The sequence below is a fragment of the Dermacentor albipictus genome, chromosome 5 (genome assembly GCF_038994185.2).
Source record: "Dermacentor albipictus isolate Rhodes 1998 colony chromosome 5, USDA_Dalb.pri_finalv2, whole genome shotgun sequence".
Taxonomy (NCBI): Eukaryota; Metazoa; Arthropoda; class Arachnida; order Ixodida; family Ixodidae; genus Dermacentor; species Dermacentor albipictus.
In genome coordinates, this window is record NC_091825.1 from 109,964,206 (window position 1) to 109,987,123 (window position 22,918).

General features: G+C 45.0%; 2 protein-coding genes across 2 annotated transcripts in view; one reads left to right on the top strand and one right to left on the bottom strand.

Moving 5' to 3' along the window:
- ss (spineless) overlaps positions 1–9,839 on the top strand; it is a 176,075-nt gene extending 166,236 nt beyond the window's left edge. The window contains exons 10-13 of the mRNA XM_070538736.1: positions 7–600; positions 1,628–2,075; positions 6,776–6,818; positions 9,488–9,839. Coding sequence (XP_070394837.1) covers positions 7–600; positions 1,628–2,075; positions 6,776–6,818; positions 9,488–9,501 — 1,099 coding nt within the window. The 3' untranslated portion in view covers positions 9,502–9,839. The remainder of the gene's footprint in view (positions 1–6; positions 601–1,627; positions 2,076–6,775; positions 6,819–9,487) is intronic.
- Positions 9,840–11,995: 2,156 nt separating this feature from the next.
- The window catches only part of LOC135920221 (U3 small nucleolar RNA-associated protein 14 homolog A-like), a 43,518-nt gene continuing 32,595 nt past the window's right edge, over positions 11,996–22,918 (bottom strand). The window contains exons 14-16 of the mRNA XM_065454385.2: positions 19,455–19,554; positions 16,030–16,315; positions 11,996–12,085 (exon numbers count right to left, since the gene is read on the bottom strand). Of these exons, the coding sequence (XP_065310457.2) occupies positions 16,046–16,315; positions 19,455–19,554 (370 nt within the window). The 3' untranslated portion in view covers positions 11,996–12,085; positions 16,030–16,045. The remainder of the gene's footprint in view (positions 12,086–16,029; positions 16,316–19,454; positions 19,555–22,918) is intronic.

A 22,918-nucleotide genomic window follows, 5' to 3' on the forward strand; every position in this document is an offset into this window, starting at 1 on the left:
CTCCAGGGAAGAAGAAGGTCGGGACTTGCTTGGCAAACGAACGATGGACTTCAAGGTCACCTACCTGGACGCCGGCCTGACGACGTCCAGTAGCTGCTCTTCGACGAGCAGCGAACGGAACAGCGCAGGGAGCAGCAACGTCGGAGGCGGCGGCGCAAGCAGCGGGACCAACTGCAACGCCAGCGCCGCCGGTGAGGTCGGCGGGGCGCCTATGTCGGAGAACGACTTCATCCTGCGCTGCCAGCGGAATCGACGCTACAAGTCGCAGATACGCGACCTCCTCAGCCGCGGGAAGCGGAGCAAGGGATCCTCAACTAGCAAAGGCCCCACGCCACCGCCTCCGCCGACGGCGTACAGCATCGAGGACTACGGCAACATGTACGCGACCGCGGCGGCGGCACCGTACGCTGCCGCGGCAGCTGCGGCGGCCGCGGCGGGCGACAGCGGGCTTCCGCCGGGCTACGGCGTGGCCCAGAACCTGTTCCTGGACAACTCGAGGTTCCTGGCGCCCGAGAACTTCCTCCACTACCGGCACCTGAGCGGGTACTACGCGCCCGAGTACCCGCAGTACGGCAACGGCTTCCTCGACCCCGCCACCAGGCAAGTATATTCACCTCCGATTCGGCTTGCGTCGAAGAGAAAGTTTAATTTGCTTGAGCAGTTGGCTATTATCAACGCCATTTCTACGAGCACGTTCTTAATGCACGCCGGACCGTTGTGAGCACGCTCTCGAAAGCGCAAGAGTTGCGGCGAGAGCTTGGATCTTTTTTGAATGCAATCATATATGCTCAGCACTACTATTTTGTTCGCAATCCGACCGCAGTGGAATGCGTTATACAATAGAATTATTTGCTAATCTTCGCTAGGCCAACGTTACATAGGCAACGCGGCGTATGTTTATGGCGCTCTGCAGTGGGCGAACAATGGCATTAAGAGAGAAAGGGTGATTAACCAATAAGGACGTGCCCGGTTGTCTACCCTACACTTGGGGAGGGAGAAAGTGGAATAGGTAAGGACAGAAATGAAAAATAATAAAGACAGTCATTCACGGAGTCAGCCGCAGATTAATCTCCGCTGCCACAAGCGTTCGTACGATCCAGTATCGTTCACGAAGTGCAGAAGGGCTCTTGTGGCCTTTTGCCTGCAAGAATGCATAGGCCATGGTCCAAAGAGCTCTTCCTCCGAGAGCGCTTTATTATCTAACAGGTTGAGTTCAGCTTGTAGAGTATAGAGTACGTCGTTGAGTGTGAAAGGATGGACAGTGGCACAGAAGGCGCTCGAGCTATAGAGTCTCATCACACCCGCACACATTACGCGCTGCACTGTTGGCAATCTCTATTAGGAATGAATAGGCATTGGTATAAATGTGACGGCCAACCACATTAGGCGCAGTAAAGTTGTTTCGCGACAGGAGAGGCCAGGTGGCAGGCGATGTCGCAAGTTAGGAGCTGCTGCATATAGGCATACTGTCTGCAGAGCTCGCGTCCGTCTATGCGGCAGCACCAAAACGTCGACGCGATTTCTCCCAAGAGTGCTTTCAAAGCAGTTCAGCTCTTATTGCTTACCGAAATCCGCCGTTAACGAAAGAAGGAGAGCAGTCTAATCGTCTGTATACGTCACTGTCCAGGTATACCCCCTACCAGGAGCAGAAGGATGACAAGCTGTACGCCTGTCAGCTAGACAAGTACAACGGCGTCCAAGCGCCCAAGGCCTCGTGCTGCGATCCCTACGGCGCCGTGCTCCCCGACAGCAGGCAGCTCGGCTTCGGCAGCCTCTCGGACTGTCTGCTCAGGCCAGCCAAGGCGGCTGCCGTGCCAGCGCCCAAGGAAGACATGACGCGGCAGAGCGTGCTCATGTGGGGCGCGCCCCCGCCTCCCCCTCCTCCCCCGCCTCCGCCGCATCCGACCCCGCACCCGTCTGGCGCGTCGGCGGCGGACCCCGGCTGCAAGTGGGGCGGCCTGGCTTCGGCGCCCAAGACCAGCTCGCCGCACAACAGCTCGAGTCCCGTCGGCGCTCGGGTGGCCCCAACGCCGTATGCCGCGGCGCCAACCTATACGCACGAGATGGTTCCCGAGGTGAGACGCTTCGCTACAGCAAGGGTATCGTTGAAGCAACATGCATGGGCTTATTCGTATACACTGTAACAAAGTGAAGGCGACGTGCGAAAGCGGAGGGACATGCAAACCAACGCACTGCTCCTCTGTGACCTCTGCTCCAGCAAGTGCTTGCTGACAGAGCGCATACGCTCATAATCGCCGACAGCGCTTTATATGTACTCGGGGGGTATATATATCCACCTCGTACACAGGAAGCGCTGCCCGTAGGAGTCGAAGGGGAGCGGCATTCTTATCAGTTTCAAATGCATTAAGTTTTTTAGAAGACATACCACACTAAAACAAATGAAACTAAGAAATCTGTAACGTTCCTATATTAGTAGCAGACTTAACATGAATAAAGCACTACGCAGCCATTTAAAAGGTAATAACGCAACGACAAACGCGGCTCACGTAGAATTTACTTGCGTACGTCGCGACCAATTATACTGTTGTGCTTTTTAGCGCTGTCTCTTCGGCTTCTCCTCTCTGTGCCTGTGCAAGCCGGAAGGGAACATTATCTTTGAGCAGAGTGGTAGCGTGGAGGGATGAAGAGCAGACACAGCACACTTTCGTGGAAGGAGCTGGCCAGAACTGTTAGCTATAATAATAGCGCTAACACGTAATTTGGTTGGGTCCTAGTTTGTTCCGAGGGACACTGCAGACTTGTATCCCGTGCCTGTGTGAGCCGCTTTCTATTTATTCTGAGAAGCTATAGGCAATGTTGCGTGATTTAGAGCGCCAACTTTAGAGCAATCCTCTCTGCATTATATAATGTGTTGTCTAATGTCGCTGCACAGTGTGACGCTGATTTAGGAAAACGGTTGCTACTGTCCGCTCAAGCTGTTTCATTCTAATCCACAAAGGAGAAAAAAAAGCATGAGCCATTCCACTCTGTGAAGGTGGTTGACCAGCGAGGCTGTTTAGCACAATGCACAGAGATGACACAGAACTTTGAACAAAGGTACGAACACATTTATTGTCTTGATCGGGGGTCATCGTGACGAAAGGTTCGCACACACATTTATCTATAATCATTTGCGTGATATATATATATATAGCTTCTGCGTTACGAGAGGGATGAGCCATTGCATATTTTGCTTGCTTAGGGAGGTATGAGTCATTGCTGAAGATGATAGTGTGTTTCTTCACGCAGAAAAAATAAAGATGCACGGAAGCCTATAGCCTATAAACAGCCTTCGCTGTAAAAAATTGGCAGTTTCACCCGAAAGGCGGAGCACTGATATAGCCTGTGGGGGTCGTTCCCCACAAGCGATAGCAATGCATTAAACTGCATGCAGTAAGGTTCGTAGTTTTATCGGCCGTATAACTTGTAGTAAGCATTCGCTTACCAATTAGCAAGTACGGTGTCACGCGCACACAAGCAAAATGAACAGATTTCACTCGATGACCACGAACACTCGCTGTCACAACGCTGGCGCGATGAAGAGTGTAAATAGGTGGGAGCGAACGTTTCTGCTGCCTCTACCTTCAACGCGTTTACGAAACTTGGCATTACTCGACTTCCACACTCTTAGACAAAGGTACACCCCCTCCCCCTTTGGGGCGTATATCTGCCACACAACGATAATTGTCACCTGCCTTGCTTGCATTTCCTTTCTTGAAAACGCCGCACCGGCTACTTTTCCGTCGGGAATGCTATGTCAAGCTGATAACGCGCATGACGTTCGTTACTGGGAAGTACCAGGCTCGCCGCGTTAAAGAAAGAAAATGCGGACAAGACAGATGACGATTATCGTTGTGTGGCAAAAGGGTGGAATTTTACTTAAGAGTGCAGCACCAGGCACGCGGAGAGACCGCACAATTTGCCATCTCGGCTCGCTGATCTTTGCACTCGGCGGAGTTTACCTTCAAGATAAGGTGTGGGCTACGCACGGCCAGGCTAGAGGAGAAGACGCGCGCCAACGTGCGCCCCCCCACCACCACCACCTTGCACGCGCTTTATCACGTGACCTCCAATTTTGGCCACGCATCAAACCACCATCCTTCTCGGCTCGACATCGCACGCTTTCCCTAGCACCCGCAGCACACGGCGCGATACGATCTTACCGTACTTGGACTTTACTCGAAACCCCACGGCGACACCGCCGATGACGACGAAAATTCGCCTGGAGTGTCCATATAATTGATATCGCAGTAATAACGCAAGAGGAGGAGGAGGAGACAAAGGAGGGGAAAGACAGGGAGGTTAGCCAGTGTATAGTACCGGCTGGCTACCCTGTGCTGGGGAAAGGGGTAAAGGGAATAAAAGGAGAAAGAAGAAGAGGAAAAAAAGAAGAAAAAAAGAAAATTCACAGAGTAACGCGAAACTACGCTCTACAACGTTCAAAGGCGGTCACACAATTCGCATGTCCTTAAAAACTTCAACAAAGCCCTTAAGGCCTTCAGTGCCGAAGCCCGTCTGGACCAATGTCCTAGAGCTTTTTCCTCTGTAAAGGGGCGATTGTCCAGTTTGTAATAACGCAACGCTTCAATTGACGCTGGGTTCGGAAATGCTACAGAAGTGTTGATGGCATAACAACTGACGCAACGACTCTTTCTCGGTACAAGTGATGTTCCGCCATTGGCCAGAACGCCGACATAGTAATGCGGTATAAGAAGCTGCACGGGGGTGTGCTAGGCTGGCCGTAAGCAATGAAGCCCCGAGGCATCTGATCAGAAGGCTGAGAGCGCTATTGCGAAACATGCGTGTCCACAGTGCAGTGGCTGATAAAAGCCGTTCCCGCACAAAGGAAGGAGACTGGCGCGGACAAAAGGAGGGCGGTTGGGAGCAGGTCCTTTTTATATCGACACGTATCCCCGCCCTGGCTCAACATTTCCGTGCAGCGCGGTGTAGGCTATGTTCTGATCGAGGCCCAAGCCGAGAACGACACAAGAACTCTCGAACAGTATCGCATCTCAGCCTGAAGCCTGATTTTATGTTTGGTTGTCTTAAGTTGTCACCCAGCTGAGTTAGCACGGAGAATATAGCCACGCATGCAACGTTATTCGAACGTTGCAGCACTTGTCGTGATTTATGAGAGGCGCCTTTCCACGCGCAATGCTTCCGCATTACTGCACTCAATTAAACAGAGCGACGTCTAGCAATCCTCGTAGCTATTTGATTAGCACCGGGAAGGGAGGAGCAGCGAATTGCATGCACCACTGCCGCCTGTTTGGTTTTCGCGCTTGGTGTAATATATTCCGCTGGTGACACACGACATATTAAACACGGTTCTGCGAATTCTCTCGTTGGTTACCCGCGTGAGAACCGCGCATCTAGTTGGTTCTTATGGGCGTGACAGGTGGTGCGACTTACTGGCCTCTTCTGAACACGCACGGCGAAAGTTGTGGCTATGTGACGTGCTCGTGTGTTCAAGAGCTGAGGTTCCAAGTTCGACAAGTGGTATCGCGTGTGCACTTGGCTAAGGCGTGTTTATGCCATGGCGTCTTCCTGTTAACAGCTCTGCGTACCTTTGGGAAATCGCCAAACTGCCGCTTTGTGCTGCAGTTAGAGTCGTTCGAGTGCAAACATTGTTCCCAACTTGCGATTGTGGTTGGCAGATTGGCCGTTTGATATTGCAACCTGTACTGGGGACTTTTCATTCCGGAAACGAAACGAAAATTAAAAGAAAGAAAGAAAGGAAGCAGTAGGGACCTTAATGTATTCGGAGGCATTCGCCCGTGACGCAACTATATTTAAGCGGTAGCGGAATTACACCATATTATGTCTTAAGCCTTGAGCGTTTGTCTCAGTCACCTCCGTGCAAATGACAGCGGACAATGGGGTTTTCGGAATACAATAGCAGCTTTACAGAGTGACCAAAGTATAAACATACAAATTGCCGACAACTAAAGAATGTAGTGGCAAATATATATCGCTGTATAAGGTGCGCCATATTTATGCTCGTTTACATGACGTCATGATGGGATAAGCTTTTCTTTTGTTGTTCATTATCGGCGTCTCTCGGGAGCTTTTTTTTTTTTTTTTCCTCCAACGTGGAGGCGGAGAGCTAGACAGATGCAGTGCGGTTTTGTGAGTGGAGCTTGTACTGAATCCTTATGTTGTCAATGGGTTGATATGCTAATCGCGGCTGAACGCTACGATATTTAAAAGACGCTAAAGAGGAATATTAATTAAGCTAAGTCGTAGAAGTAAGGTAAGCATCTGCGATAATAAAACAGCCCGTTGTACCACGAGAGGAGGCCTGACAAACCAGAATTGACGCTGAGCTGAAAGACAAGCGGTGACCGAAAGACACGTGCCGTCCTACGCGCACTAGTTCAACGTGGCGTCAGAGATTTTTACAGCGTCTACACTGGTGTTGTTCTGTGTTTATCAGTTACGAAAGACTGCACTGTATTCTAAAAGAGCCTAACACTGGGTCTACATAGCTTTAGTGAACTTCTACTACGTCAAAGAGATCCAAGTACGAGAAAATACATCGAAATCCGTGGTGTGATCACTAGCGGATCGGCGCTGAGGTTTCGACGCAAAATTAAAAAAAAAAAGAAAAAAGATAGAAGTATGTCTAATTTTCTCCTTCATTTAGCAACCTTTTCTTGCCAAGGTGATGTTTTTAAAAATAATTTGCCTGATCGACTAAGCTGATTTGGGTCTTGTTCTTAGTGCCCTCTTAAGATATGAAACATGAACTGATGACAAACCTTTGTATTTTCAGGGATGGCAGATGGAAGCTATGGCGCCTTGGAGACCACATTTGCGTAAGTTTTTACGCCACACCATTCACTTCTTTATCTCGCTACCTCACTTGAGGAGGAAGACGTCATATATAGGTGCACCTTTTATCTTGGAACGACATTAATTGGCAGCAGCGAGCACGTAGACCGGACTGCTCACATATAATACCGGTGTCACACGAACACTTCTGATCGCGATCGGGACCGATCCGGATCGAAATTCTCGACTGCGATTGGCTCTTTCGCGAATTTTGTGCAAACGAGCCAACCACGAACGAGAAATTAGATCGGGATCGGGCTTGATCGCAATCAAAGGTGTTCCGTGTGACACCTGTACAAGATATCGAGTTTACACAGGAAGGAATTATTTTCGAGGAGCAGGAGCACATGCCCAGTGTGCTAACCCGGGAACGTGCCGAGATCTATTCATGTGGCGTACGGGAGGCTTTGCGACGGTCAGTGGACGTTTTGTTCTAGCTGGAGCTCTCGACTGCCTGGCACGCGAAGGACTGACTGTTAGGCCTTGCATTCGTACTATACCTGGTAACTTAGCGCAGGGTGGACAGACACAAACACACGTTCGTCTTCGTCTCTGTTTTGTTTATCCACCACTTCGCGCCGAGTTACCGTATAGTTCAGCCCGGTACGTGAACCGTAGTTTTCACACGTATACTGGTAAGGAAGTGGTGGGAATAAGTACAGACACTACAGCAAGCTTACCGTATCGTAGGCGGTGCTGTATATCGAGTAAGACTTGCTTGTGTAGTCGCTGTTTTCGCGCTTGCACTTGTGTGTAGTCGCCGTTTTCGCGTTTGCACTTGTACAAAAAGCTGGCGAGCAGCTGAAGGGGACGTGCAGTCCGCAAGTTCGAGTGCTCCAAAACTGTTATACCGAGCTGAAGGTTGCCGGTGGTGTCCGCCTTGCCCTCGAAAGATGCGCGGTGCAAATCGAGACCCGCGCCGCCGCCGCCGCCACCCGGAAGAAATGTGCCGAGTCATCGACACGTAGCCTGTGAGGCTGCACCGTATCGAGCGGTGCTGCATCGATGACGAAGCGCATTTCGGTCCAAGTGCGCACCCGGAGCATAATTTAGCTCCAGAGCTCGTCTAAACACACGGAAACGAAGACATTGTTTTTCTCGTCAAGCCCTCCACCGATTTTGGCGAGGTTTATGGCATTTGAAAGCAAACGGCAAAATCTAGTAATTGTAGCAAATGGATTTTAATACATGGCAAATCTTTGGGAACTGGGAAATCGTTTGTTCTCGGCAAGCACTGCATCGATTTCAATGAGGCTTATTGCATTTGAATGACAACCCTAAATTCTAATAATTGTAGCAAGTGGATTTTCAGTTTATTCCATAAGTGCTTTAACAAAAGTTATTGAATATTTCAAGAAAGCTCAAGAACTCGGCAATAAAAGAATGTCACAATTCTGTAAATAGCACCTAATAACAAATCTAAAGTGGACAAAACTGACATATTATGCGCTGCTCTGAATTATACCACTAATTTGTGCATGGAACATTCGCAAAACCGACGTAAACATTGTAACAATTTCATGTAAGCTGTAAATTCGGGTATCACATTTTTCAACTTGAGGTGCTCTGTAAAGAGATGCAGTTTATAAAACTGCATTATCTGTGTTTGGTGCAGTGTTACGGACTTGTAAATCTCGCTTTTTCTTTTTTCATTTTAGCTTACCAGTTCCAGTTATCTTTGTAGAAAATTCGATGTCCTGAACCAAAATTATGCTTGCTAAAGTTACTAGCCCTTAACTTCCCCTTCAAACACAATAAATTTCATTCAGAACGATCAAGCAATTGTTTCATAAAAGCATTTGTTCTTTATATATATATATATATATATGAATAATATATATATATATATATATATATGAATAGCGAAATTGAAGTTGGCTGTGAGCTAAAGCTTCTTCTAAACAACGCGAATGGACTAAGTACAATATACCTTAATAAAACTTCTTGGGCAGGTTGGTGCAATTTGGAATATATCTCCCTAAAATGACACTTTAAGACGAAGTACAATACAGGAAGGCTACACACACCTGTCTTGTTCTTCGCCTGTTAGAGCTATTAAAGGTTACCCGTGATCCAGAACCAACTCTAGCCCAACCAACAAACTATAACCAAAGCATGACTTGAGCTGCGATGCATTGAGTGAAGTCTACGGCCTCGGTGCAATTATATTCACACCCCAACTTGATGCGTAACTTTGCTAACTTTCCCTGAACCTTGCCTTATTAAAGGCACCGCTCCCCAGCTGTAGTGGTCACTGTGCTTTCATAACGACAGTACTTGGCACTTCCTGCAACGCAGAGTTGCTTGAAAAACATCCTTTCGCTTCAGCGCAGTTAAATGACCACTGAAAGTATGAAACTTTCAAATTATAGCTCACAAAGCGCCAAGCAGAGTTACAAAATCGCAGTGACTGGTCCAATAGGGAGGTGACGCTGCCCTGGACTTGTCCAGTAAAAGTGTTTAAATATTTATACGCACCATATATACAATGATATTAACAGCATGTGTTGTCATCCTATTTCAAAAAGGATGCTTACATTAATAATCATATCAGAGTCAAGGCTGGGACTGCGGGACACTTGTGAATCAACTCCCGCACTCATAGATGTTGCGGAACATCAAGCTGATATATTCATTTCCATGTTTCCTTCAGCTGCACTTGGTTAGGGAACCAAGATGGACTTCATCGGAAGTGAACAAGTACAGTGTGCGCTCCTGTACAGGCTACGACGTCATCCAAGAGAACTTGATGGAGCCTCCAAGAGCTGCCGCCTTCATTGCAGAAGCCTTGCCAAGGAGGAAAACAGCACACTGGACTTTTAACACTGAACTCAATGACTGAATGTGCGCGAGTGTGCATATAGCTGGACAGACCTCCAAAGAAAGGAAGCAGAAAGACTCATGACCGGTGTTTCAACCATTACAAACAGAACTGCATCATCATCATGTGTGTTTGTGCCTGTGAATGTGACTTTTCGTGAGTGTGGCTTTTCATTGTTGTCCTAGTTTTGTGTGCTTTGCTTTCGATAACTTTGTGAACAAGTTGTGGGCCGAGAGGTTGAGCTAAACATGCTGATAACTTGTCACAATCTGCAAATTGAAGTGGTGCCCCCACACCCTTTACCCCGTCAATTTCTCGGCTGCCCACTGTTATCTATCAACATAAAACTTGGACTCCAACTAGTGCTGCATACTAGCTACAATGCCAAACCTCAGATTAAAAATTACACTGTTAGTCTGTTTTTCAGTAGGGCAGTAAAAAAAAATCAGTGACTGTTTTAGCAATGAAATGACAATGGAAAAGAAAATACAGTTTGAATTACGAAGGGCACAATTGCACAAAAACTAGCACAGTGAAGTACCCTTGTGATCTTGAAAAAATATGATTTGTGACAGAATAATTAGCTCATACGAGGAGACGATTTTATTTGCCATTAGCTTTGTTAGCATTCTGTGAAAAAAAAGTCAATATGATACCAGGAAGATGTAGAAAAATTTGCACTGTTCTTGACTGTGACACTGTGTTTAGACAAGCTGTCACATCAAACCAGCAGTAGCTTTTGTTTTAATGTTTCTTAAAGCTTATCAGGAGAATCAGCCAAAGTGTTGTTACAGTTATGTACTCTTTGCAATTCCTCAAAATGTGCAAATGCTTTTCAAACAAGTTCTTGAGTTGATTAGGATTGGTACCTCACAGCTCATCGTAATTGCAAGATTGATAAGTGATAAGGCATCCATAATGTTAAAGGTCATATAAATGCTCAAATTGCTCATAGCATTAGACAGTTCTAACATAGTGGAGGAATTATGGAGTCGATGTGCAATGAAGTACCAGATAAAAGAAGCAATAGCAGTGCTGTTGACTGTACCCAGGACTTTTAATTGCAATGACTAACTGTATTTCACCTATATGCTGGCACAAATGCATCAGCAATAACATAATCACAACAAATCTATTTTTGCACTTTTTCTTTTTCAAGAACAGTTGTGCAAGGTAACAATTTTAGCATGTTGTGCCTGATAACAGTGCAGCAAGATGTTGCCGATATGCTCTGGTATTTTTGGATATGTTTAGGCTCATACGTCTCCACCACGCTAAACTTAAATATTTAACTAGTTAGAACATACAATGAAGCCTGTAACAGTGCTATTTCACTCCACCATTTTTTTTTTCAGTTTTATAGAGCTGTATGGTAAATGGAGATGCAACGAAGAAAAGGCCACCGACAGCAGCCTAGGTAATTTCACACCCTAACTAGTCGTTCCAAAAAGTAAAATACAAAGAAAATATCTGGCTTAGCACACCACAGAAGTGCGCATGTGTGAATATGAATGTGCTTTCGCTGTTAAAGGTAAAAAAAGGCGCATTGTTTACACTGCACATTTTGTCTTCATGAGAAGTCAGGCATTTCCAATGTCACTGTTTGCCAATGAGTTTATGAGGATCGTTTCTTTTTCCTGCATCTAGCATGGGTACTTTGCAGCTAGCAATGCTTTCAGAAGTGCTACAGTTTGCCTTTGCTGTAATGGGGCACCAGCTCTGAGGTGACTAAAACAAGCCATTAGTGCCATAATGTTCTGAACAATCTGCTACAAGTCCTAGGTATGATACAAACTTGAAGCGTCACTTTTCATTCTGTGCTATCAATCTTATTTTGCATGTGAGAACAAAAGCTTTCTGACACTGCATGCTTTTGCGCTCATAAATGGCTGGCATTATTCTGCTGTGTGCAAGAAAAAAAAGAGAAAGAAAACAAAAAGCCCTAGAAGCTAATACGCAAAACTACTGTAGCATTCAGTTATAAGAATTGCTGCATTGCTGATAAAAAAAAAATGACTCCACCACTGATTTCATTCATGGGAAACACACAAAAAAAGTAGATATCATGTTGAGTGTGATGCACAGTCAAGATTTAGCAGTACAGGGCCAGTCAATCTCATACTATTGACGCCAGATTTGCTACATGCATCTTTTCACAGTCATCAACTAGCAAGCAATACTTCACAGCAGCTATATGAATGATGCTTGGCCAGAGAGAACCGATTTCGATATGCAACGCTCCACACACTGAAACACACACACATACCAGCAAATTTTTGTGTATGTGTGAGGGATGCTAGCAGGGTATGTCTACCCATATGTAAAGAACCATCGCCTGTGTTTGTACATGCCACAGTGTGTATTTATTTCAATATGTACATATTATACAGGTTCACTTCATTCCTTGGAGGCATGAACATGCTTGCATTCCTGCAAAGAAGGGAGGGAGAGAAATAAAGGCAATGAGATTTCAGTGATAGCCTGTGGATGTAGAAAGAAGAAAAAAAGAAAGCTGAAAGAAACACCTTCAAAACTGCATTCTGTTGTTTCCTTGTGTGTCAAAAAAAAAGTATATGTACATATAGTATATTAGGACAGAATAAGCAGTTTTTCTTAAAAATGAGAATAAAGTCGATTCTCTCCCGGCATAAAAGAACATGCGTGCTTTTTGTGTGTTCTTTGTGCAAGTACACACACAATGCATGAACATGATTGCAGCGGATAGATGATTTCTGTTGTAACAGGTCTCTCTTGCAGTTTGTCACAACTGGACCAATATATACATAGATTGGAGTGATATTGCATTCTGAAAAATAGTGCAAGTAATGCTGACAGTACATGACAGGCCTTAATCAGCTGCAAACAACCGAAGTGCAAAGTGTTTTCTTGGAATGTAACCTGGTAAAACTTAGGCAGGGAGCTGTGTGATTGTTATACGACCAGTTGTCGGCTCCACATGGACATGAGCATCAGCTGAGGCCGTGTCACAGTCAGATCCTGTCTTTGGCACTGGCACCCCTAAATGGGAACACTGTACGGATAACGGTGCAGTGGTGTCCATCACTCTCCTGTGAAGAATTCTAATCAAGATTGATGGGCCAAAAGGTAAGTGCTTGTACAACCAAGCTAACAGCAAAGCGGTCAGGGCATAAAGTGAAGTGTACTAATTTGGAGTGATGTTTACGTGCTGCATTTAGATTTATTAAGAAAACATGCCTGGGAATGTGTTAAATATGTGATTATGCATATAAAGCACTACAGCAGTGGCTCTCAAGCTTTAATCAATCGCAGATGCCTTAACAAACTCAGGTTAAATACAGTGAAACCTTTCGTTAAATCGTGAATTTTGTTAATTAAAGGTTATAAAGTTTCAGCAGTAAAAACAACTTCACAATTTCCCAGAGCATTTCTGGCGGATAGTATTTTGTTAGTAAGTGCTTATGAACAAATCACAAGAAGGTTGGGCCATAATGAATCAGTTATGAGCGCCAGTGCAGCAGTGCAGATTGCATCGAGAGCAATGCATTGATGTGGCTCATGGCATCCGAGATTCGCCTGTGCTGTGTCGTGTTGTGCTGTAAATCTTGGGTGCTATGGTTGACTGCGCTTAGTGCCCGCAACGGGCGCCCACAAATTAAAGACCACAGTGTACAAAGATATTTGTCCTGAGCAAAAATTTAATATGTCGTAGTTTCACCAGAAAGGCGATAGCAGAGGCAACTACACGAAGTAAGGTTCATAGTTTTATCGGTCACGCGCACACAGGCAAACATTAACACAGCTCACTCAATGACCACGAACTCACTGTCACAACGTGACCAAATGTTGTGAAGCGAATGTTTCTCACCACGTCTGGGAAACTTGAGATTACACAACCGCAAACACTAGATGTGCAGGAACCCAATGCACATCAAGGCACCAACCATCTCGACTCTACCTTTGCATTGCCGCAGAGAGATTACCTCCAAGATGCCGCAGGCGAGGAGATGGGTGTGCTAGGAGGAGAGGGCAGATAGATGTGTGTTCGTGCACATCTACTACCTAAATTAAGTATTCAGGTGGCACATTATTTGCACCAACCTTTCAGCTCGTGGTCTAGAAATTATAATTCGAGTAAATTTCATCTCAAGGGAGAAAAACATTTTTGAAGAATACAACCAATTTTATGGCAGGCACTACTGAACTGTCGAATTAATGGAAGTCTACTGTATTAGAAAGCTATGAATATTCAACAAGTTCGTAAGTGAACTTTCAAACTGAGCACAAATTGAATAACAGGGACCTATTCAATTCGAATAGGTCTTATTCATATCTGAAATTTTGAATATTCGCACGTCTCTAGTTACAAGGCAATAGACAAAGCATGTCAGCAGGTCAGTTAGTCTAAGTGAGGGTAGAGTTTGTGGACAGTGCAACTATCAATTCTGGCCCGATGTCCAGCCAAGACATGCAATTGCCAGCATATGTCATCGATAGTATGGGCTCTGAGCATCGACCATTGCCACTACCACTCTCAGCAATAAGCCTTACCTCAGGGACGGACAATAGGGGATGCACAAAACACTGGAGGAAGGCTTTTGGTTTACATACATTGGCATTTGGCTAACCGACACAAGATGCCTGATCGCCCTCTCAAAGCCCCATTGAGACGAAGCTACGCTAGCCAAAAGCAAGTGTGTACTAGGGAAGAGGAAGTGGCAGGGATAGTAGCACCACCTTGCATACTTATGCTTTATATCCACTTTTAGGCGATGTCCCCGATATTGTATAGGCCAAACTACAGGCGACTTCCGTTAATTCGACCCTGACGGGACCGACGAAACAGATCGAACTACCCGGCGGGTCGAATTACAAGATGCAGGGAAAACACCAAATTACAGCACTGATTCATTTGGCTGTATTTACCCGATTCTAACATGCCCCATAATCAAACGCACGCCCACTTACTTTCTATGTGTTTAATGTAGTTAACTAAAGTAGAAATGACATTAAAGCTCAAAGCAAAGTAGAAATCTAACGCGCACTAAATTTTTAGAACAAAAAATTATTGCACTATGAGAGCCGGTTTTGTAATGTAAGCTTCGGCACATGGTTTATTTAATGTTGGCTTCGCCGCAATACATCAGCGTTATGTGGCAAAGCATACAAGCGTTGCGAGAGCAAAACCGCCTTTCGCATCTGCGTGCGCCAAGCGGGCAATTTTCTGCCCACTTTTCTTTTTTACAGCGAAGCTGTTAGCCTCTCGGTGGTCAGAATTTTTCGTGTCCGTCTATGAACAAAAATGATCATCCTCAGGAAGGCCTCATGGCCACCTAAGCAGAAATGCAAATGGCACATCCCCCTCGTAATGCAGAGGCTACAAGTGCTCAGCAAAATGAAGCGAACAGTGCATACATTCATTGCAATCACGCATACAACATGCAGAACAGCGTCCGTTTCAATAAAGAACAACTTCAAAGCAAGCATCTACCATCCTCAGCAATGGCCCATACCCCTATAAACAAGCAGAAATGCAATGGCTCATGCACCCGTAATCAATGGTTAATACTCCTGAAAGGCAGAGGCTACAAGCGCTCAGCAAAGTGAAGGGAAGAGTGCATACATTCATTGAAATCACCCATATAACATGCCAAACAGCATGTGTTTCAATAAAGAACAAGCTCAAAACAAGCATCCAAACCATCAGTAAAGCACTGCATGCCCCCTAAGCAGTTGTAGCTTCGCTGGACATACACTTTTTTTCAGGGCTGGGATGGCGAGTAAATAAAAGAAAAAGGCATGTGTTAGAATCGGGTAAATACTGTAATCAAACAGTCGTGAGCTAAGGTATTGCTTGAAAATCATCCTAGGATGGGCCGAAAATAGGCGTTTTCAACAAGAGATGACGTGTGCTCAACGCATACGCTATCCAATAAGCTCCGCCGAGACAGACCTTGACACTAAAGGAGTCACTATCGGGGCCACCATAGGGATAGGGGTCAAGCGCACGTGTGCTGACTGGTAAAGTTCAAATTACCTGGTGTAGGCTAATTTTAGGAACGAAATAATGTAAATTCAAACCCCTAAAAATGCACGGGCACCAGCCTGGAGCTTCGGCCAGAATCGCATTAAACGAAATTTTGAATTACCCCGAGTCTAATTATCGCAAGTTTACTGTACATGTGTAGGGAAGCACACTTGCAGGGTTTCGCATCCAGCCCCTCTATAACCTGTCAATGACCGAAGCCATAACCCAGTTTGAGAAACCCGTCTAAGCACATGGTCAAGGTCACCATATTGAGCATAATGCTATTATAACTGCAATTATGTACTGATTTATGAGAGCTTAGAAAGACCCCTCCCATGTCATATTTGTAGAATATATGCCACATTACCTGTCAGTACCATTGTTCATTTTTTCTTCCTTCGTCGCTGCGGCTGCTGCTTGTGCTTTGCTGCAGCTTTCTGCCGCTCCAAGAGCTTATCGACAACATTCTCCCTCTTCTTGAGGGTCAGAGCATCTGTGTCTATGGGTTCGATGACTTGCCCTATCTTGGCAACAACCTTTGGTGCAGTCAGTTCTCTGAAGGATGTCTCGGGGTTCCATAAGCTTCCCACAGGGTGGCTGATGACTGACTCGAACTGGCTAACGTTGTTGAACGGGAATGGCAGCGCGTCAACCTGCAAAATGCAAAACAAGAATATTACAGAGCCATTATTAACACTGTTAAGTCATCTGGGACCAGCAAGAAAAAAAAGTGTCAGACAAGAAGGATGCACAACAATCTCCCTTAGGAAACAAACTTTTGTTGAAGTCTAGTGCTCTTGAGCTGCTAACCAATCTTTCAAACAAGAAAGGTAGTTACAAAAATGTCCACTTAATTACAGCCAATGAAGAATTTTTGGAAGCATGATTTTTCGGATTCCAATGCCATCTATCCTATAGGGTCAATGCATAAGGATGTCTGAAATTTCAGACGCTGCAATCCTTCGCCTTCCAACTTTTTCAGACATTTTGCCGTGACCGAAGGTCTGAAACGGCATTGATTGAAGCTAACAGCACCACCATTTTGATTATCTCACAGCGTCGAACCAGCGCTCTCGCGCGCCGATCCAATGGAAGCCGTAGTCAGCCGTAGTAGTCGTTTTGTGCTGTCGTTAGGCCTGGCTGCTTCGACGTTGGCTATAAAGCTTCTTGCTGTTCGGTGCCATGTTTTTCATTTAAAGGATGCGCCGCTGTCGGTAATGGCGCCGACTCCGCCTTCGTTATCTTCGCCGACGGCGTCGAAGCACGGAAAGCACAGTTTCCTAAAGTACACTTCGCCGTAGTACAGCAACGTTACGCGGTCAAGCGTACATAGTGCCTTGCGGTGAAGCATACCGAGAGTGCAGGGACATGAAACGAGTTATATACACCGGCACCCGCTGTCTCCTGTCACAATACGAACACCGAGACGCCTATAAATTGTACTGGCGGGGCTTTAAAGTTATTTCGGACGTGGATGTGGCGATACGAGTCCTTGAAGGCAGTTAAAGGCACACATTGATTTTTTCAGACTGCCCGATTTTTGGAGGTTTTTGCAGTATCTAAGGAGTCCGAAAAGTTCAATATTGACCGTGGATAGCTTAAAGAAAAAAGAAGAGAGAGAAAGAAAAAAAACCAGGAATGAAGAAAGAAAAAGAAAGGAAACGACATTAAAAGACGTCATTCAATTTTCATTTACAATATCACCAGCACAAAAGCTCCTTAGACCATGCATGGTCATAAATGTTATCTGAACACTCCCAAGTTGTAAAGGGCCAACCCAGGGAGCATATATCACAACAATAGAGCAGAGTTAGAGTAAATGAGGGTATAATTTGTGAACAATATACCTTTATACTTGTGCGTCAGGCATAAAATGGATTCAGTAATAGCTAAGAAGCAGCAACTAGAAAAGTGCGAGTTGATGGCATGAGGAAGCAAGCTACCCTCCCTGCAACGTAAGTTTCCTCACATTTTGACCTAGCATACAGAAGTGATGTTGACATGGGACAGTTATGATAGTTCAATAATAGCAGCAGAGGCACAAGGCTTGGTACCAAGATCAAGCAGTGTCAGGAGTGGTCACGAGTGTGAATTCGCCATAATAGATGTTGTCGCAGGTTGCTGTATACTGTTCTTTTTTTATTCGAACCAAATAAAGAAAAATCACTCAGAACACATAGCATAATTCTGCCTGTTGAGGTGATGAGAGGGAAGTGGGGCAATATTTCTGAACTTTCTACAATGACAAAATATGGCATTAATATGATGTAATTAATGCATACCATATCTATTCGAGTAAGGTATGCACCCCTACTATGAAGCACAAAATTTTTGAAAAAGAGTCACTAAGCCTCATTTTCCTTAAGTCAGGTCAAGTGCACGAAGACACGGATGGCACAAAGAAGACAAACGAGGCGCTACTTTCAACTAATCTTATCTGTAAGAACCCCCGTATATATACATTCACCATTCAAGTCCCGGTGCATGCGTCACAAACAATGATAAGTATATTGCCAACTGCGTGAGATGATGCCCCACTGTGCACGCTTATACCTACACGTGTCTTCAAAATGTTGTGATTACACTATGAAAACATGAACCGATGAAAGGTGTTGACCAAATGATCGTCAAAGGATAAACTGACGAGTACAAAACGCTAATAAGTGCTATAATGGGGGTGTGAACAAAATACAATGGGACGCTGAAACAGCTGTAAAGCCAAGGCACCAAAGGTTAGTCAGTTGGTAAAGAGGAAAGGAAGAAAGGGGGGCGGGGTGGAGCAAAGAAGAGTGATCAGAGAATGTGGTTCCCTCCAACTCTTAGAGCGCATTCACACTTGCGAGTCACAGAGGTCGTGCGACCTTCAGTCGCCTGCGACCAAGCAGCGGCTCGACAACACCAACGGGTTCCCACTTGCAAGGGCCACCTCAGTGGCCTGCGGGTCGCCTTCTCATTCGAAACAAGCTCTCTCGGGAAGGATGCAGTTCGCGCGCTTGCGAGCGTTTCGTATTACAACTATGACCAGTTGCTTTTATGCTCACAGAGATCTTGTTATAGTGACAAGCAGTGCAAAGTACTTCACTGAAGAAGCACCGCATGCATTTGACACTTATTTCGTACTTGCTGTGCATTTTTGTGTGTGTACATTAAAGCAGCAAATGCAGAATGTTACTGTGTAATAAATCATTCACATGCCCTATGGCTGGGTTTTGCCAAGCTATACATGCTATACAAGCTAAGTTGTTACATGCTAACATAGCAATGATCATAATCAAGTGGTAAGTGGGCTACCTGGACACATGGGTGGCACATACCAATCAGCATCACAATCAATGGTGGGGAGAGTCCTGACAAGAATCCACTTCCAACTTTAACTTGACTGTGCCGGACATAACAGGCATTATTAATTTTAAGAACATTTCGTCTGCAATCAAATAAATGAGATATCTGGTAGCTGCAGATCTTATTGCTAAACATAAAAGATGAAATAGGATAAGCTCCCTTTGCAAGAAAACTTTTAATTTCCGAATTTTCCTTGTCCCCAGTGATCCTTGGTTCTTTCAAGAGTAAAACACCAGTGAAACCACGTCCTTTAGTTGCCAATAACGGCACATAATACCAGAAAAAAAAAGCAGCAGTGCATTATTTTGCCATTATAGGTGGTCATATGCACAAGCTTTTCATTTCTGGAAAAACACCCGGCACTGGTTCTAATCATAACCAAAACAATAACTTATGCAAAAACATGACACCTCCAGCTACCATGCTTAACAGTGTTGAACATGCATTCACCTGGTGTGCCTCAAGTTTTTCATCCTGGGCTTCGCTGATGATCACATTTCCAAGTGTTTGGTCTTTCCTCGGTGGTGCTGGGGGAGGCTTCACAAAGAACCTGCAGGCAAGTTAGTGAAAAGGAATCCTGAATTGTACTCATAATGAGACTCATTTCACATCAACTAAGGCATGTCTGCATGCAATGCCTCGAAACTCACATTTGGACTCACCAGTGTGAGTCTTGCACATTGTGTATTTCATATTAGTACAAAGAGTGTGATACTAAAATCTTAAGCAATGCAACTTGAAGTAAACGTTATTTATTTTTTACATAGAGCACTTTATAAAATGATGCAACATTCAGAAAAAAGTGTCGTGCAAGTAAACAGCATTCTTAGTCTATGTCATCGAACCTGATTAGAATGAAGTTGCAGCTGAAATGAAAACAATGCCTTGGTTATGTCCAATATACTATTTGTCATTAGCATAAAACAATAGGCAAAAAAGAAAAAAGAAAATGCATTCATATCTATGCAATACAAATCTGAGAGTGACGCCTTCAACAGACCAACAAAGGGTCACTTATTGGTTTTCATGGCCTGTCAGCACATTGTCGTGCCAATTTGTGGCATGAAAACAGTGCTAAATTACAAACACATGCCTTGTACCTGCGTTGATAAGCAACTGTGTAACCAATGTGATCACATGGGATGTGCACGTCTGCTTGCCAACTGGTTGGCCAGAATGCAGGTTCATATCCATATTGCGCCATCTCCAGTTGCTCTTGCTGAGTATTTGACATTTTCACAACCAGAATACTAATTATAAACTGCAGGACAAACACATATTTGCTTCACTGTAATAAATGTTGCGATAGATCTTGCATTTCTGGTTTTCTTATGGCAATCAAATACTAATCGAAATAAGGCACGGCCAACCACAAGTTACATTGTATCTGACAAGCTGTTATATACACATTCATTACACTTAATATACTTATACTTAATTTTTGCAGAGTAGTGCTACCGTCCCTACTGCCCTGTATTCCTTGCGCCATCAAAGCTTTCAAAGTCAGAATGCATCTCTCAGCTTCAACAGCGCTCTAGCATAAGCTTGGCCATCTTGGTTAGCACAAGTTAGATGAGTGGGAAAGCTGCTTACAGAATTTCACGTATTGTCTATTAAGCTAACAATTTGCTAGCTCTAGCAAACAAAGTTAAAATAGCAGCCTTGCTGCTAGTGTAGCTACCATTTCAGCAACCATGACAGAAACACTTGAGGAACATTCATTGACTGTATAAGCCCTTTCTGTACCACACAAAATGACAAAAGTGTACCAAATTTCCAAGAGTTTTTCCAGAAAGCCTCATGACAATTCTGTTCATCATTGGCGATATTGGTACCAATTCCGGTGACAACTATGCCCATCAACGGTAGGGAAAAGATTAACAATTCGTTACAAAAATATGCTCATTACACTCACAGGAAAGAGAATATATTATATAAAAACAAGAAGGGCAGAGAGGCAGGCCTGAGTTAGTATGCTCTGGCCTACGTTACACGTGGAGAGAAGGGAAGGCAACGAACAAATAATGAAAGATGATGAGAACAGGAAGGAGGGATGCATATACAGGCAATCCTGGATATATCGAACTCGAAGGGGATAGCAAAATAGTTTGTTGTATTGATAATTCAAAATATAATATATCAATGTCTAAAGCTTATCTAAGAACTTTGTCCATTTTGGACAGTCTCCTAAAATTGTGAAAAGCGGTAATTTACAGATTTCTTTCTCCAAGGCCATGTCGAATGCTCAAAAGTTTACTTACTTTGCAGACGAATGTCGCAAGCAACTTGGCTGCAGTATGTTTGATAGACTGATTGCAATGCTAACCCTAGAAACCTGTGTCACCCAGCCCTGAATAAAGTTCACTGCCTGCATGCCTACCTGCCCATCCACGATAATGTGGTGCACCTCACAGGCATAGAAATGCTTGAGCGTTTTTATTCAGGATAAGGTAGAGGTGAATGCAGTGCGGGAGGAAAGCAGCCTATCAGTGCACTAGTACTGTGAATCGCTGATGAATGTGCCCAGTTACATGTCTGTTACAATATGGTACATGAACGGCCAGTCGTCACATGTTGGCAATGAGTCCACCCAACAGACACTGTTAGACTCAAAAGTGGCTTTAAGCTTGCAGAACACACAAGTCCGTTCCCACTGACATGTCCCTGCAAGTATGAATGAAATGCGTTCAGTGCCGATTGTGGGCTCGCAAATCGCACAGAGAGGCTTGTGTGCCGCTCAGTGATAGTAAGGGCTGCATGTGGTGTGAGGTGACATTGTTAAATCCAGACTGTAATACAAAAATCTAGCGAAGTAGAGGTTGAGATCAGATTCGCTTTGACTGTTTGAAAAGCTCGAAAATGCCGTCCGTGGAGACTGTACAAGACAAACCCAGCAGTGCAGACATCGGCATCCCATGCTTGTAGCCACACAGTGAAAAGATAAGCGGGCCATTCATGCTTCTTTTTGTACAAGGCACGCACTGGACTGGGAGGATTTCTGCATTCCTGAAGCAGCATGGCGATACCGTTTCCGATAATGAACGGTCGTAAGTAGTATGCTTCACTACACGGCAATTTTTTCACTGTCAGTAGGCTTCACCACTTAACACGACTGTCTTGCAGTGAAACTTACCAAACCCAATCCGCAATTGCAGAGCGCAAATACGAGCCATCCACATTTTAAGGGACACTCCTTGCTCATTTTTACTGCTGCCCTTCAGATTCAATGTCTTGCTTGACAGCATCTGTCAGAACAGGGCGGTTCGGCATGAATTTTTTCGATGAAGCGATAAGCAAACGCACATGCATTTCGAGAAGCACATTTGCAGGTACGCAGCGTTCGATATATCAAATGCGGCAGTAAACAGGAGTTCGATATACGCATAGTGCAGTACAGGCACATACCCAAGGCCCCCCCCCCCCCCCCGCCGGTCTGCCCATGCCACCACTTTTCACACACATTCCTAAAGCGCCGCCAAATCAATCTTGAGACTTGAAAGCTATCTGGAGGTCAACATTTTGCTGCCTCTTTCACTCCTTTTGGATAGCGGTAGTTATCGGCATCTCCTGGGGTGTGAATGCCAGTTTTCTCATCAATTTGGTGCCCGGTCGATTAACTCGAGATGCTTTCAGTTGTCACCATCTAATGCAAAGGTCACGTGCATCGTTGTTCTTTCGTTAGCTCAACCTTCTTTTTTTAGATTCATCCAGGGACCAGGAAAGGGATTCAGTTCGTAGTAAGCTGGTCTGTATGCTTTTGGAACGAGTTGTGGCCGGATAAAATGCCAGCTGCTTTTAACTTCCCCTTTTGCCTCATTACTTCGAGTGACAGCTCGCAGGGACGCTGGCAGATCCTAGGAACCATATACCCGTGATATAGGTTAGATAAGGTGGAAAATAAAATCATGCGAAAC